Source organism: Engystomops pustulosus, chromosome 5 (assembly GCF_040894005.1).
Source record: "Engystomops pustulosus chromosome 5, aEngPut4.maternal, whole genome shotgun sequence".
In the NCBI taxonomy this organism is placed as follows: Eukaryota; Metazoa; Chordata; class Amphibia; order Anura; family Leptodactylidae; genus Engystomops; species Engystomops pustulosus.
In genome coordinates this window covers 202,339,231-202,356,604 of record NC_092415.1, presented here as the reverse complement: position 1 = coordinate 202,356,604, position 17,374 = coordinate 202,339,231, and the positions used below count along the sequence as shown (strand labels likewise).

Below are 17,374 nucleotides of genomic sequence, written 5' to 3'. Positions count from 1 at the left end.
ACCGGTTTACTTTTGAGAGTAGGTACAAAACAGTCTGACCTTGTAAATTACAAGCACAGCAGAGACTGGTATCAAGAACATGGAGGAGTCGGGTGGTGAATTCTTGTGTAGACGCTAAGTGACCAGTCAACAGAATTCTAAGGTTTCCATATATTGTAACGTTATGTCCCTTATACCAGTAATTCTAAAGCACAAAATACTTGTCTATAGCAAAATACTGGGCAGAGTAACAACAGGAGTTGGAATGTGATGAGACCCCCCAGCGATCACAAGAACGGGGGATTTGTCCCCCCCAAAGTCAGGTTAGAGTAATTCCTGCCTCTCCATGACATTTTGAAGGGACTGTAGAGAATGAAAGGAGAGGCTGCACTTTCGGGTCTGATTTGAGTGCAGCTGCTCCTATCACAACTCACTAACAGGCAAAAACTAATGTCACAACATAAGAATTTAGCTTGTCCAGCCCATTTATATATTTTATATATCATAGTTATCTACATAAAAATAGTTTCAATCACTGTGTACATACATGACATTACTTATCCTGTACTGATCCTGAGTTACATCCTGTATTATACTCCAGAGCTGCACTCACTATTCTGCTGCTGGTGCAGTCACTGTACATACATGACATTACTTATCCTGTACTGATCCTGAGTTACATCCTGTATTATACCCCAGAGCTGCACTCACTATTCTGCTGCTGGTGCAGTCACTGTGTACATACATGACATTACTTATCCTGTACTGATCCTGAGTTACATCCTGTATTATACCCCAGAGCTGCACTCACTATTCTGCTGCTGGTGCAGTCACTGTGTACATACATGACATTACTTATCCTGTACTGATCCTGAGTTACATCCTTTATTATACTCCAGAGCTGCACTCACTATCTGCTGCTGGTGCAGTCACTGTGTACATACATGACATTACTTATCCTGTACTGATCCTGAGTTACATCCTGTATTATACTCCAGTGCTGCACTCACTATTCTGCTGCTGGTGCAGTCACTGTGTACATACATGACATTACTTATCCTGTACTGATCCTGAGTTACATCCTGTATTATACACCAGAGATGCACTCACTATTCTGCTGCTGGTGCAGTCACTGTACATACATGACATTACTTATCCTGTACTGATCCTGAGTTACATCCTGTATTATACTCCAGAGCTGCACTCACTATTCTGCTGCTGGTGCAGTCACTGTGTACATACATGACATTACTTATCCTGTACTGATCCTGAGTTACATCCTGTATTATACACCAGAGCTGCACTCACTATTCTGCTGCTGGTGCAGTCACTGTGCACATACATGACATTACTTATCCTGTACTGATCCTGAGTTACATCCTGTATTATACTCCAGAGCTGCACTCACTATTCTGCTGCTGGTGCAGTCACTGTGTACATACATGACATTACTTATCCTGTACTGATCCTGAGTTACATCCTGTATTATACTCCAGAGCTGCACTCACTATTCTGCTGCTGGTGCAGTCACTGTGCACATACATGACATTACTTATCCTGTACTGATGCTGAGTTACATCCTGTATTATACCCCAGAGCTGCACTCACTATTCTGCTGCTGGTGCAGTCAGTGTGTACATACATGACATTACTTATCCTGTACTGATCCTGAGTTACATCCTGTATTATACTCCAGAGCTGCACTCACTATCTGCTGCTGGTGCAGTCACTGTGTACATACATGACATTACTTATCCTGTACTGATCCTGAGTTACATCCTGTATTATACCCCAGAGCTGCACTCACTATTCTGCTGCTGGTGCAGTCACTGTGTACATACATGACATCACTTATCCTGTACTGATCCTGAGTTACATCCTGTATTATACTCCAGAGCTGCACTCACTATTCTGCTGCTGGTGCAGTCACTGTGTACATACATGACATTACTTATCCTGTACTGATCCTGAGTTACATCCTGTATCATACCCCAGAGCTGCACTCACTATTCTGCTGCTGGTGCAGTCACTGTGTACATACATGACATTACTTATCCTGTACTGATCCTGAGTTACATCCTGTATTATACCCCAGAGCTGCACTCACTATTCTGCTACATGATACTGGAGAGTCATCATTTAGCAGAAATACTGTAATGCAAGGAGTGGACAGACTTCCCAACCTTCCTCTGACCCTTTTACAGGGAGATAAAGCAGCAAGCACGCAAAACATTCCCAAACCCTATGGAAAGGACCCAAAATACCCACGATTTGTAGTCTGTGTGGTGAGGAGTCTTTCCTGTATATTGTAATGGGAATCCTGCTTCTCTTTTTAAAGAGATCTACATGAATTCCCAGCCCCAAACCCATGAAGTTGTCATGGAGGAGCTTCCATTACTGCTGATTTTCAGGGACATTTTGTAGGGACTTACTTTGGAAGAAGAGGAGTCGCACTCCTGGCATATCCATCCGTACCCCGTCTGCTTTGGAGACTTCTTCAGGGGAGGGTCCAGACAGCCAAAGTGGTAGCAGAGCCGACACTCATCACATCTGCAGAAGAAGCAGAAAACACATCGCTAGAGAAACCGGAGCAGTATTCATGGAGGAACCTAGGCTGGAAGATAGAGGGGAAACCTAAAATTACATGGTCTGAGAAATATGGATTCATATTCCAGGATTCTAACCTCTACAAGTGCAGTGGGTGGGGGGCGGGTGTCCTCACACTGCTGTGCTCTGTGCTCTCTGCAGACAGTGTTAGGTATTGTCAATAGGGAGATGTGTAATCAGGTCTTTGTGGTTTTTGTTAGTAACAGCAGGACTGTGATATGAGATGGATAGATATGAGATAGATAGATAGATATGAGATAGATAGATATGAGATAGATAGATAGATAGATATGAGATAGATAGATATGAGATAGATAGATATGAGATAGATAGATATGAGATAGATAGATAGATATGAGATAGATAGATAGATATGAGATAGATAGATAGATATGAGATAGATAGATAGATATGAGATAGATATGAGATAGATAGATATGAGATAGATAGATAGATAGATAGATAGATATGAGATAGATAGATAGATAGATATGAGATAGATAGATAGATAGATATGAGATAGATAGATAGATAGATATGAGATAGATAGATATGAGATAGATAGATAGATATGAGATAGATAGATAGATATGAGATAGATAGATAGATAGATAGATATGAGATAGATAGATAGATAGATATGAGATAGATAGATAGGAGATAGATAGATAGGAGATAGATAGATAGGAGATAGATAGATATGAGATAGATAGATAGATAGATATGAGATAGATATGAGATAGATAGATAGATAGATAGATAGATAGATATGAGATAGATATGAGATAGATAGATAGGAGATAGATAGGAGATAGATAGATAGGAGATAGATAGATAGGAGATAGATAGATAGGAGATAGATAGATAGGAGATAGATAGATAGGAGATAGATAGATAGGAGATAGATAGATAGGAGATAGATAGATGATAGGAGATAGATAGATAATAGGATATAGATAGATAGATAGATAGATAGATAGATATGAGATAGATAGATGATAGGAGATAGATAGATAGATAGATATGAGATAGATAGGAGATAGATATTACACACAATTTTTGCAGCTGATTTTAAGACGAGGGACTTATCGGCAAACAAGGATTTGGAAGAAGCCCAGAAGGAAAGACTGAGGCAATCTCCCGGCTCGGGGAAAGGACAAGTGTGCGGTTATATATTTCAATATTCTACAATGAGCCGCGGAAAGGTCATTGTGCTAGAAATATATGTGGCCATTCCTCCTCTCATTACACGGCGGGATCTTTATGCGGTGCACATCACCTCTCTGCGGCTATTAATAAAGCTGGAATGATGTGTTCAGGAGCCGGGGCGAGCGCCGCTCACATCCTCACTGACTGTAATTAAAGGCATACGGGCCTCTACCACAAGCTGCCTATACACAGCCCCCATCACACTATTGCTTGACATACGTCGTCCAGGAGGCACATATAGATGTACACAGGGGTGTGCACCAGCAGGAGTTTATACATTCAATTTAAAGGGAACCTATCAGCTCTCAGGGTGTTTATATGCAAGACCCCGGGTGCTGGTTACTGATTGCACGGCCCTCTACAGCCATCCACGGCCCTCTACAGTTATTTATGGTCGTCTACAGTCACCATCTATGGTCGTCTGAAGTCATCCACAGTTTTCTACGGTTGTCAACTGCGGCCTTCTACAGTCATCCACAGTCATTCATGGTCATCCACAGTCATCCACAGTCATCCACAGTCATCCACGGTCATTCACGGTCATTCACGGTCATCCACAGTCATTCACGGTCATCCACAGTCATTCACGGTCATCCACAGTCATTCACGGTCATCCACAGTTATTCATGGTCATCCGCAGTTATTCATGGTCAGCCGCAGTCATTCATGGTCAGCCACAGTCATTCATGGTCATCTACAGGTCATCTACAGTCATTCATGGTCATCCACAGTTATTCATGGTCATCCACAGTTATTCATGGTCATCCACAGTCATTCATGGTCATCCAGAGTCATTCATGGTCATCCACAGTCATTCATGGTCATCCACAGTCATTCATGGTCATCCACAGTCATTCATGGTCATCCACAGTCATTCATGGTCATCCACAGTCATTATCTATGGTCGTCTGAAGTCATCCACAGTGTTCTACGGTTGTCAACTGCGGTCTTCTACACTCATTCGTGGTCATCCACACTCATTCGTGGTCATCCACACTCATTCGTGGTCATCCACACTCATTCGTGGTCATCCACACTCATTCGTGGTCATCCACACTCATTCGTGGTCATCCACACTCATTCGTGGTCATCCACACTCATTCGTGGTCATCCACACTCATTCGTGGTCATCCACACTCATTCGTGGTCATCCACAGTCATTCGTGGTCATCCACAGTCATTCGTGGTCATCCACGGTCATTCACGGTCATCTACAGTCATTCATGGTCATCTACAGTCATTATCTATGGTCGTCTGAAGTCATCCACAGTGTTCTACGGTTGTCAACTACGGTCATGTAAGGTCATCCATACGGTCATGTCCGTCACCCACGGTCGTCTAAAGTCATCTACAGCATCTATGGACGTCTACAGTCATCCACAATCATCTATAATCATCCACGGTCGTCTACAATCATTTAAAGTCTTTGGTCTGCTATGGTCATATTAAGTCATCTAAAGTGGTCTACAGCCGTCTACAGTCGTCTACGATCGGCTACTGAAGCGAGTCTCTGCCATCACTATGGTCCTGTACTGTAATCATGTTTTTAATACGGGACATCAGTCCCATGGGATAGTGGTGGGGACTGCCATCATCATACTAGTAGTACAGTGTTTAGTATGGCTGACACAGTCTATAATTTACAGACTGGACTCGGCCTTAGGGCTAGATTAAAATATTTTAAACAAAATAACAAAAAAAATTCTAAAAAAAAAAAATAAACTAATCAAACCTTCAGTCTTATCCATAGCCAACACAAACTGCAACATATTTTTACCACAAAATGACAGAGATCAAACTTATAACAACAAAAATCACATAATAAATCAAAACACCATCAAGAAATCCAGATCTGCCCTCGCCAAGGCGTCGCTCGAGACCGAATGTCATGTCATTTTCCGCTCAAAATTAGTTAGTTCTTGATCGATACAGTTGATTCTAATTGCACAATGTAAATGAGATAAACAAGATAATGACTGAGACAAGGAGGAAGGTTGAGGGGGGGGGGGACTCGTTTTATTTACCGCGCTTCCTGAGCCCATCCAATTTCATTACGGCGGAGGATATCTTATCAGTCAGCCTGCAGAAGGCTAAACGTGCACACCAGGGGCCTGACTACACGCCATGCATGGACAAAGCGGCTGCCGAGCCAACAACACAAGACGACATGAGGAATGAGGCTGGGACCGGCGGGGAGAGGAGATCTATAGACTTACCCCCCCACCTGCTATATGTTACATGAAGCCTGTATATAGGACATATACGCACGGCCCTCCGGGATATTTCTGGCACTGCCATAGACATGAATAGAGAACAGTGCCACGAGATGTAAGACAAGCGCCCCCCTTATCAAACTGAACTAGAAAAGAGTAGACCCGGTAAGGTTCGGTAAGTGAACCCCCACTGGCAACACCTGCAATCGGTGCTGGCAGTGACTGCGGGTGTTACCAAAGGTGTTGCCAAAGTTGCCAAAATTCTGGTGGTGCATACATGGCACCATTTTCCACCGATCATCGTTCCCCGATAACGTCACATGGAGTAATTATCCTCTGGAAAGTGGCGGTGCCGATTGCTGCCATCACCATTTCCGGGTGTTAATGGTGGGTGTGGTGGGACGAGTCGAACCTCTTGCTGAAGTCCAGGTTTGGGTACTCACAGATCCCCGACACTGTGGATTACTAATCAAGATTTGTATACATTTTCTGGCGCCTTGAAATAACCTCAATTACTTGCGAACCACCGGGAATTGCGATTATTTCCCCCTTTAAGCCACCTCCACACCAAGTAGCCATGTAGGGGGGCTCGGGTGGCAGTAGATAGCGGGGAGTTCCCCCCTCACACCTGAGCACTCGCTATGGCCGGCGAACGTTCATAACTCAACTTTAATAGGTTATGATGCAATTCTAGGCCCGGCAGGGTCTGGTGTAGAGTTGTAGGCCAGCTCAAGCAGTCCATCGGATACATCAGGAGGCTCGAGCGGCAGGGTCTACATGATATGATAAATTCCACCCATTGAGTGAAGGGATTTCGTTTTAGGTTCCAGCTTGTACAAGGTTAAATACAGGTAGCCAAGAAAGCTCAAGATCACTCCCATCTGCTGAGAAAAGCAGCAACAGTTTCTTGGGAGAAGATAAGGACCCACCAATTTCAGAACAGTTTGACCAGGATATTCGGGGAGGGAGGCTGTGAGAATACAATGGGGCAACTGCTTTTTAAGTGTTGGATTGGCAAAACTCCTTGTGCATTAAACTCGTAAAGTTCCGGCAACCACATATAACGGACTGGTGGGGACTCATTAGGTTGGTCAACCAGACAAATTTTTGGTGAGACTCGATGACATTAAAAAAAAAAAAGAATACTCCCCCATCCCCATCTATAGTATGGGAGAGTGTAAAATAGCCATGGCATGTATAGAATGCTACATAACAATGCCCCCTGGGTACTGAAGATGTGGTAATTGGAGAAGAATTTAGCATGAAGGGGCAATAGATAGCGGGTTTAATGCGATGGGATGTGGAATTAGGGAGAATTGTACCTTCAAAAGGTCCAATGTCTTTAACCTTAGGTGGGGTTCACAGGGTGACAGACTGTGAATGGCAAGATGGAGGATATCATGAAAAACTCCACCATTTGAGATCACAGCAGAATGATCAAGGAAAAATAAAATTAAAAAAATAGCGGTAACCGGTAAGAAAGGTGACAAGATGAAGAAAAGTTCCTGTTTCACTCTCTCTCTAGAGCCATCAGAGGGTATAAAGAGGTTATAGTAATTAAATGTTATTGGTAAGAAGGGCGATGACATGAAGAAATGTTCCGGGGCATCACAGTGGCTCAGCGGTTAGTATTATAGCCTTGCAGCATGGTGACTCCGTGGTTAGCACTACAGCCTTGCTGCATGTTGGCTCAGTGGTTAACATTACAGCGCTGGGGACCTGTCTACAATTCCTAGGGTCAACATCTGCAAAGAGTTTGTATGTCCTCTCTGTGTTTGCGTGGGTTTCCTCCAGATCCTCCAGTTTCCTCCCACACTCCAAAACATACTGGTAGGGTGATTAGATTGTGAGCCCCATTGGGGACAGGGACTGATTTTGCAAGCTCTGTGTGCGCTATATAAATAAACAAATTATTATTAACTATTATTATTATGTTCCAGTGTTAATCCCTTTCTAAAGTCATCAGAGGCTTCACAGGAAAGAGATGACAGTAACCAAATGACTGGTAACAAAGGTGATAACTAGGAGATAAGTTCCTATATAAAGTCATCAGAGGTTATAAAGACATTATAGTAACTAGAAGCTGAGGGTAAGAAGGTGATGCCATGAAGGAAAGTTCCTGTACTACTCACTCACTAGAGGTACTGGAGGGTGTATAGGGAAGAGATGACAGTAAGTGGCTGTGATTGGTAAAAAGGTTGATAACACATAAATGTTCCTGTATTACTCCCTCATTCGAGGTTAAATAACGAGGAGATGACAGCAACACAGACTGTGACTGGTAAGACGGGTGATGACATGAAGAAAAGTTCCACCATCTTCTGACGCCGAGGTCACTAGAAGATGTACAAAGCAAGGCTGACCCTACAAGGCCGACCCTGCAAGGCCGACCCTGCAAGGCCGACCCTGCAAGGACGACCCTGCAAGGACGACCCTGCAAGGACGACCCTGCAAGGACGACCCTGCAAGGACGACCCTGCAAGGACGACCCTACCAGGACGACCCTACCAGGACGACCCTACCAGGACGACCCTACCAGGACGACCCTACCAGGACGACCCTACCAGGACGACCCTACCAGGACGACCCTACAAGGACGACCCTACCAGGACGACCCTACCAGGACGACCCTACCAGGACGACCCTACCAGGACGACCCTACCAGGACGACCCTACAAGGACGACCCTACAAGGACGACCCTACAAGGACGACCCTACAAGGACGACCCTACAAGGACGACCCTACAAGGACGACCCTACAAGGACGACCCTACAAGGACGACCCTACAAGGACGACCCTACAAGGACAACCCTACAAGGACAACCCTACAAGGACAACCCTACAAGGACAACCCTACAAGGCTGTGACAGGTAACAAGGTGATAACACAGGGAAAAGTTCCTGTATCCTTCCCTTTATTCTAGTCACAGGTAAAACTTTTTGGCATAGGCCAGTTACAAGCTTCCGCGTAATCGTGACGAGTTGTTCCGCCAACCAGACAATTAATAATAAAAATTCTTTATGTATATAGCGCACACAGATTACACAGCGCTGCACAGAGCTTTCCAAATCAGTCCCTGTCCCCAATGGGGCTCACAATCTAAGCAACCTACCAGTATGTTTTGGAGTGTGGGAGGAAACCGGAGGACCCGGAGGAAACCCACACAAACATGGAGAGAACATACAAACTCTTTGCAGATGTTGTCCTGGGTGGGACTTGAACCCAGGTCCCCAGCGCTTCAAGGCAGAAGTGCTACTCACTCAGCCACCGTGCTTCTCCCTCACTGTAGAGGAAATTACACGTAAACAAACAAAAATGATGTGGACTACAAGTAGAGCAATAGAAAAATCATACAATTTGTACCCAGGCACAAGTAAGATGATAGAATAGTAGGTGCCGGCCGCGGTTTCCTCCTACATTATACGCCGTGTGGACGTCCCCGGAACATGGAGCGAACGTCTCCTTAATTAGTAGGTGGAGGAGGGAGGAGAAGACGAAGAGACAAGAGATCAATGAAGCAAAAGGAAAGAAACCAAACGAGACTAACACTACATCACCTCTGCGGGCGAACCCGTCTCTAATTATCCTAATGATTCATGCCCTGGGTGCAGGACACATGGCCCCGGCTCACACTGATGACATCATTAACATCTGGCTCCTGCAAATGTGCAGACGTATTATCACACATTAATATCGACTCCGGCTTCTAAAGACCCTACAAAAACACTAAAAACAATGCAAAACGACACAAAAGAGGCTCTAACTAACGTCTGGCAGTAGCTCCGGGCAAATGTAACAGCCACAAGATACGCAGAATTCAGGTCCAGAGAGGGAGATATCAGGGTTACAGAGGAATGTTTGTATTTATTTGTGTTAACAAAAGATAGTGTAATTGTATAACAAAATAATAAAGTCTAATAACAAATAATTTTGGGCTTAAAAAAAATTGTTAAGACCTAAATAGCAATATAGATGTAACCACTGGCATGTGACCTATCACTAGTTTACACTGCACGTGTGATGTCATGTTACCAAGGGAAAAAAATGATTGCCAAACGTTTAATAATAAGTGGACATAGGAAATAAAAACACTATACAACATATCACTGTCCACGCATATATATTTTCAATAGGGGCAGTATTATAGTAGTTATATTCCTGTACATAGGGGGCAGTAATATAGTAGTTATATTCTTGTACATAGGGGGCAGTATTATAGTAGTTATATTATTGTACATAGGTGGCAGTATTATAGTAGTTATATTCTTGTACATAGGAGGCAGTATTATAGTAGTTATATTCTTGTACATAGGGGGCAGTATTATAGTAGTTATATTCTTGTACATAGGGGGCAGTATTATAGTAGTTATATTCTTGTACATAGGGGGCAGTATTATAGTAGTTATATTCTTGTACATAGGGGGCAGTATTATAGTAGTTATATTCTTGTACATAGGGGGCAGTATTATAGTAGTTATATTCTTGTACATAGGGGGCAGTATTACAGTAGTTATATTCTTGTACATACGGGGCAGTATTATAGCAGTTATATTCTTGTACATAGGGGCAGTATTATAGTAGTTATATTCTTGTACATAGGGGGAAGTATTATAGTAGTTATATTCCTGTACATAGGGGGCAGTATTATAGTAGTTATATTCTTGTACATAGGGGGCAGTATTATAGTAGTTATATTCTTGTACATAGGGGGTAGTATTATAGTAGTTATATTCTTGTACATAGGGGGCAGTATTATAGTAGTTATATTCTTGTACATAGGGGGCAGTATTATAGTAGTTATATTCTTGTACATAGGGGGCAGTATTATAGTAATTATATTCCTGTACATAGGGGGTAGTATTATAGTAGTTATATTCTTGTACATAGGGGGCAGTATTATAGTAGTTATATCCTTGTACATAGGGGCAGTATTATAGTAATTATATATTTGTATATAGGGGGCAGTATTATAGTAGTTATATACTTGTACATAGGGGCAGTATTATAGTAGTTATATTCTTGTACATAGGGGGCAGTATTATAGTAGTTATATTCTTGTACATAGGGGGCAGTATTATAGTAGTTATATACCTGTACATAGGGGGAAGTATTATAGTAGTTATATTCCTGTACATAGGAGGCAGTATTATAGTAGTTATATTCTTGTACATAGGGAGCAGTATTATAGTAGTTATATTCTTGTACATAGGGAGCAGTATTATAGTAGTTATATTCTTGTACATAGGGGGTAGTATTATAGTAGTTATATTCTTGTACATAGGGGGCAGTATTATAGTAATTATATTCCTGTACATAGGGGGTAGTATTATAGTAGTTATATTCTTGTACATAGGGGGCAGTATTATAGTAATTATATTCCTGTACATAGGGGGTAGTATTATAGTAGTTATATTCTTGTACATAGGGGGCAGTATTATAGTAGTTATATTCTTGTACATAGGGGGCAGTATTATAGTAGTTATATCCTTGTACATAGGGGCAGTATTATAGTAATTATATATTTGTATATAGGGGGCAGTATTATAGTAGTTATATACTTGTACATAGGGGCAGTATTATAGTAGTTATATTCTTGTACATAGGGGGCAGTATTATAGTAGTTATATTCTTGTACATAGGGGGCAGTATTATAGTAGTTATATTCCTGTACATAGGGGGCAGTATTATAGTAGTTATATTCTTGTACATAGGGGACAGTATTATAGTAGAAGCACAATATAAGAATTAACTGAAATCCAGTCCTTATGTTGATGGACGCAATTAGGGAGGGGCAATAACAATATGTTTTTTTCCCTACAGGGGTCATCAATAATAAATATGATTCTAGTATCTGAACACATCTTGATGCTCCTTGTGTAGATTCGGCGCCATTTACAGGGCGATTAATATCTTATAGTGCGTTCCTCCCGTTTATTGCTCTTGATTAAATGTGATTGTGAATAACATCTTTAATATAACGCCGCCATGAAAACCGCTGCGGGAAATCACCGCCCGCAACTGATAAAGAGAGGTTGCTATTTCCATCCAAGGATAACAAAGGAACACATTGCTTTTGACTCTACCAGGCTTCTGTCACTTTCCAGTGGATTGGAGTACGGGAGTCATCAATTGCCAGACAAACCGGGGAAAGAGACATTATTTATTAGGACAAGTCTGACAAGGCATTTATCCGCTATTTTCTAACAATGCACATATCAAACATTCTTGATGAGTGCGGGGAAACTGAACAAGAAAATAGAGAGCTTTGTCATTCTAAGTAGCCAACTAATCAATTACATTCACTGGAACTGGATGGGGTGCGGGGGGGAGGGGAAGATTCATGAAAGCCTCATAGTATAGCCATCTACCTGCATTAAGGCGGCTTCCAGGGAGACTAAACTTCCTTAGATTTGACTAGATCTTTAGATATATTTTGTAACTTTTACAAAGATCTTAAAGGGTCACATAATTACTACCCCACTCTAACTGCATTTATAGCAGTATAACTATCCCTATATTGCTCCTCCCCATGCCTGGAAGTGCCCAGTCCATTTGTAACAATGAATCACTATCTCTGCATAATTATATTCTTCCTGCTCAGTTTCTTGCTTTCTCTTGAGCCAAGTCAACTCAACTCTGCTACATCATTCAGGAATGAGAGAGATGCTGACTGTGTGTGACACTAGCTCCCTCATTCACCCCCCCACAGGGGTTCTCTTCAGCAGTGGCGCACAGCCAGCTACTCTCTCATACGAATGAGTTAGAGGTGCAGCTGAGCAGGAAGAATATGAATTTACTGATACCATAGGACGATGATCGAACTCACATGGGCTCATATGCATTGATATTGAGTCAACATAAACTGTGTAACTTTACAGGCATGGGGAATAACGATATAGGGATAATTGTACTGCTGTTATAATAGCAGAATTCAAAGATATTTTGTTAGTGTGGGTTAATTTGTCTGACAAGTTCATCAAAGACATAATTTTTTAGGAAATCTGTGATATGAATGCAAATTAGCACATTGATGCACCAGGGATGTGGCCATAAGGCTATGTGCACTCTCTTCTCCAGTTTTGATCCTCAGCTCCTCCCAATTAGCCTTGATTGACAACACACTGATCCCCTTGTGAAGCTTGAGAAATGGGAGTGCACCTGGCCTCATGGCCTCATCCACTATCCACCAAAATGCTCTTTGGATACATAAATTGAAATGATTCTTTGCATGCAGGACACAAATATTTTCAAAAAGAACATTGTTACGATGCAGAAAAAAAATTACCTTTAAAAGGGGTTATCTGGGTGTTAAAAAATACTGAGGGCTGGGCTGGGGTGGGCTAGTTAGACATAATAAACGTGTACTTACCTCGTCCGGCGTCGTCGATGTCCAACGCAGTGGTCTGTCTCCTCTGTTCTCCGGTTTGTGTATAGGGATGCGCTGGGAGTTTCCGGTCGGCCGGAAGCTCCCATCCGACATCATCCCCCAGCGCTTACAACGCTGAGAGATGGGGACGGATGGAAGGAGCCGGCCACATAGCGGACCAGAAGCTCCCTGTGCACGGCTTTTGTGCCCCTGTAAACAAACAGGCGCACGGATCAAATGGACCACGGCGCGGGACATCGGTGGCGTCGGAGGAGGTGAGTAAAGGTTTATTATGTTTAACTAGCCCAGCCCTGAGTATTTTTTAACAGCCGGATAACCCCTTTAAGGCCACAATTTTCTGATAACATGCCAATAATGTAGGTCATCAATATCAGTTTGGTCAAGGTCCAACACTCAGTACGACCACAAATGAGCTGCTCTTACCAAAAAAAGAATGGAACAGGAACCATAGAGCGCCCTTCAGAGTGTAGGGGTCCGAACAACACACTGCAGGTGAGTTCTAATGTATTTGACCTGAAGTGACCCTATTTGCCCACTAAATTGATGATGGAGCAGTCTACTTCACATTCCAGTTGACATGTGGGGGTCCTCATGTTGGGACCAAACCAATATGGTAAATGAGAGATTCTTACACTAAGCCTGGGATTTGCCTGGGAGCTAAGCTGCAGAGAGTTGGTTCGGCCACTACACAGAGAATGGCGCTGTCCGATTCCTGAAAGTTGATCTCGATTTGATCGTATGGTGTGAATTTTTCCAGACCCACATGAATCTGACATTTAGGACAGATGGGTACGTATGAATTATTTTAGCGTAGAAAATCCTATATGGGGTGAAATATCGGAACGGCCTGGAACCTTACTGGCCCAGCTATAATATATTCCTGGTTTATTATAGATCCTATAGTAAAACTAGATTGTTTCCTAAACTTTGTATCAGGCAGGGGACGTCAAGTTCAGCATTGTCATGCACCGCATGTCCCTGAACCGACAAGGGGAAAAAACATTATCAAATTAATTAGCCAGGAAACAAAAAATAAAAACTTCCTCCCGATAGGTCAATCCAATCTTCCCTTTTAATCATCAATAATAATGGTCTTTTAAGTTGGCGAGATAAGAGGAGCGGCTTTATCACCGGCGCGGGGACATAATTAAGCCACGAGTAGCTGTGTGATAAAATCAATAAGATAAAAGGCCTCATAAATTGATTTGTACCACTGGCATGTAAGAAAAGCCGCACAACAACACAAGGGCTCTGCCTGCCCAGGGGTCTAATCCAGGGGGTCGCCCTGCACCCTCTGTAATGCTCCAATGCATGAGCAATAGTAGATGTATTCTGTATGCAAGGATTCTATAGTTCTGTCCATTAAGGTCACAGACAGAAACAGGCTAGCTGCTCTACTGGGGGCTACATAGGTCCTCATGAAGCCGGAGAAGAGAGCCGGAGGGGCGGGGGCAGGGGAGAGCAAGCGGGGGCAAAAAAAGAGAGCAAGCGGGGGGAAAAAAAGACAGCCAGAGGGGGGGGGGGAAGAGAGCCAGAGGGAGAAAAAAAAGAGAGCCAGAGGGGGGGGGGGGGGGAAGAGAGCCAGAGGGGGAAAAAAAAGAGAGCCAGAGGGGGAAAAAAAAGAGAGCCAGAGGGGGAAAAAAAAGAGAGCCAGAGGGGGAAAAAAAAGAGAGCCAGAGGGGGAAAAAAAAGAGAGCCAGAGGGGGAAAAAAAAGAGAGCCAGAGGGGGAAAAAAAAGAGAGCCAGAGGGGGAAAAAAAAGAGAGCCAGAGGGGGAAAAAAAAGAGAGCCAGAGGGGGAAAAAAAAGAGAGCCAGAGGGGGAAAAAAAAGAGAGCCAGAGGGGGAAAAAAAAGAGAGCCAGAGGGGGAAAAAAAAGAGAGCCAGAGGGGGGAAAAAAAGAGAGCCAGAGGGGGAAAAAAAAGAGAGCCAGAGGGGGGAAAGAGAGCAAGAGGGGGAAAAAAAAGAGAGCAAGAGGGGGAAAAAAGAGAGAGCAAGAGGGGGAAAAAAAAGAGAGCCAGAGGGGGAAAAAAAAGAGAGCCAGAGGGGGAAAAAAAAGAGAGCCAGAGGGGGAAAAAAAAGAGAGCCAGAGGGGGAAAAAAAAGAGAGCCAGAGGGGGGAAAGAGAGCCAGAGGGGGAAAAAAAAGAGAGCAAGAGGGGGAAAAAAAAGAGAGCAAGAGGGGGAAAAAAAAGAGAGCCAGAGGGGGAAAAAAAAGAGAGCCAGAGGGGGAAAAAAAAAGAGAGCCAGAGGGGGAAAAAAAAGAGAGCCAGAGGGGGAAAAAAAAGAGATCCAGAGGGGGGAAAGAGAGCCAGAGGGGGGAAAGAGAGCCAGAGGGGGGAAAGAGAGCCAGAGGGGGGAAAGAGAGCCAGAGGGGGGAAAGAGTGAAAGGGACAGATACTGAGGGAGGGAAGGAGGGTTCAAAACGGACAAACACCGAGGGAGGGAGGGAGGGAGGGAGGGAGGGAGGGAGAGGGGGAAAAGGAAAGACATTGAGGGAGAGAAAGGGACAGACACCGAGGGGAGGGAGGGAAAGGGACAGACACAGAGGGAGAGAGGGAAAGGGACAGACACCGAGGGAGAGAGGGAAAGGGACAGACACCGAGGGAGAGAGGGAAAGGGACAGCCACAGAGGGAGGGAGGGAAAGGGACAGCCACAGAGGGAGGGAGGGAAAGGGAAAGCCACAGAGGGAGGGAGGGAAAGGGACAGCCACAGAGGGAGAGAGGGAAAGGGACAGACACCGAGGGGAGGGAGGGAAAGGGACAGACACCGAGGGGAGGGAGGGAAAGGGACAGATACTGAGGGAGGGAGGGAGGGAGGGAGAGGGGGAAAAGGAAAGACATTGAGGGAGAGAAAGGGACAGACACCGAGGGGAGGGAGGGAAAGGGACAGACACCGAGGGAGAGAGGGAAAGGGACAGACACCGAGGGAGAGAGGGAAAGGGACAGCCACAGAGGGAGGGAGGGAAAGGGAAAGCCACAGAGGGAGGGAGGGAAAGGGACAGCCACAGAGGGAGGGAGGGAAAGGGAAAGCCACAGAGGGAGAGAGGGAAAGGGACAGACACCGAGGGGAGGGAGGGAAAGGGACAGACACCGAGGGGAGGGAGGGAAAGGGACAGATACTGAGGGAGGGAGGGAGGGAGAGGGGGAAAAGGAAAGACATCGAGGGAAAGGGACAGACACCGAGTGAGAGAGGGAAAGGGACAGACAGAGAGAGAGAGGGAAAGGGACAGACAGAGAGAGAGAGGGAAAGGGACAGACAGAAAGAGAGAGGGAAAGGGACAGACACCGAGGGAGGGAAAGGGACAGACAGAGAGAGAGAGGGAAAGGGACAGACACAGGACCGGAAAGTACGGGTGGGGGCAGCAAGGGGAAGAAGGCGCAGTATGGGGGAGCATGTGAGGGGAGAGCGAGATCAAGGAGAAAAAACATAGTATCTCTGTAAATCTGTAAGATTGCTGTGTGTTATATAGGCTTCCGGATTCCCAGAGACCCTTCAGTAAAATCTCCATGTGTGTTTACATCATCAAGGACCTGCAGAACGTAGACAAAGTGGCACCTGACAAACATTTGTTTCCAAAGAAAACGCTGTGACACCGGCAGGAGCGGGGATGACGCGTCCACCTCACAATAACATCTACAGCGCGAGGGACAAATTACAGAAATCAGCGCAGCAGTTACCGCTCACAATTAGAAGTTTCCGAAGCAGTAATTTCCTTAATTGTCCTTCGGTGGATGCAGTTCGGTGCCCCATGAAAAACAGATTTTCTTTACTAATCATAACATTTGTTCTTCTTGGAAGCAATGACATGTGAAGCGGGTGAGAGTGCCCCCTGAAGAAGGTAGGTCACCTATAGAGAGGGGCAACACAGCCGTGTCACAAGCTGTGGGCAGTGATAGGTAGGAGTCTCCAGAATTATACATTTGTTATACATAGTTAGTAGCAGCAGGACTGTGAAGGATGCATTTATATTCCTGGATTG

At 44.3% G+C, this 17,374-nt stretch overlaps 1 protein-coding gene across 5 annotated transcripts in view; it reads right to left on the bottom strand.

Annotated features, from left to right (window-relative positions):
- The window catches only part of PHF14 (PHD finger protein 14), a 173,984-nt gene that overhangs the window by 61,652 nt on the left and 94,958 nt on the right, over positions 1-17,374 (bottom strand). For all 5 annotated transcript variants that reach the window (XR_011855946.1, XM_072154374.1, XM_072154372.1 and 2 more), the window contains one exon: positions 2,412-2,529. Coding sequence is in view for 4 of the 5 variants with exons in the window: in XM_072154374.1 (XP_072010475.1) it covers positions 2,412-2,529 (118 nt within the window). In the remaining variant the exon portion in view is untranslated. The remainder of the gene's footprint in view (positions 1-2,411; positions 2,530-17,374) is intronic.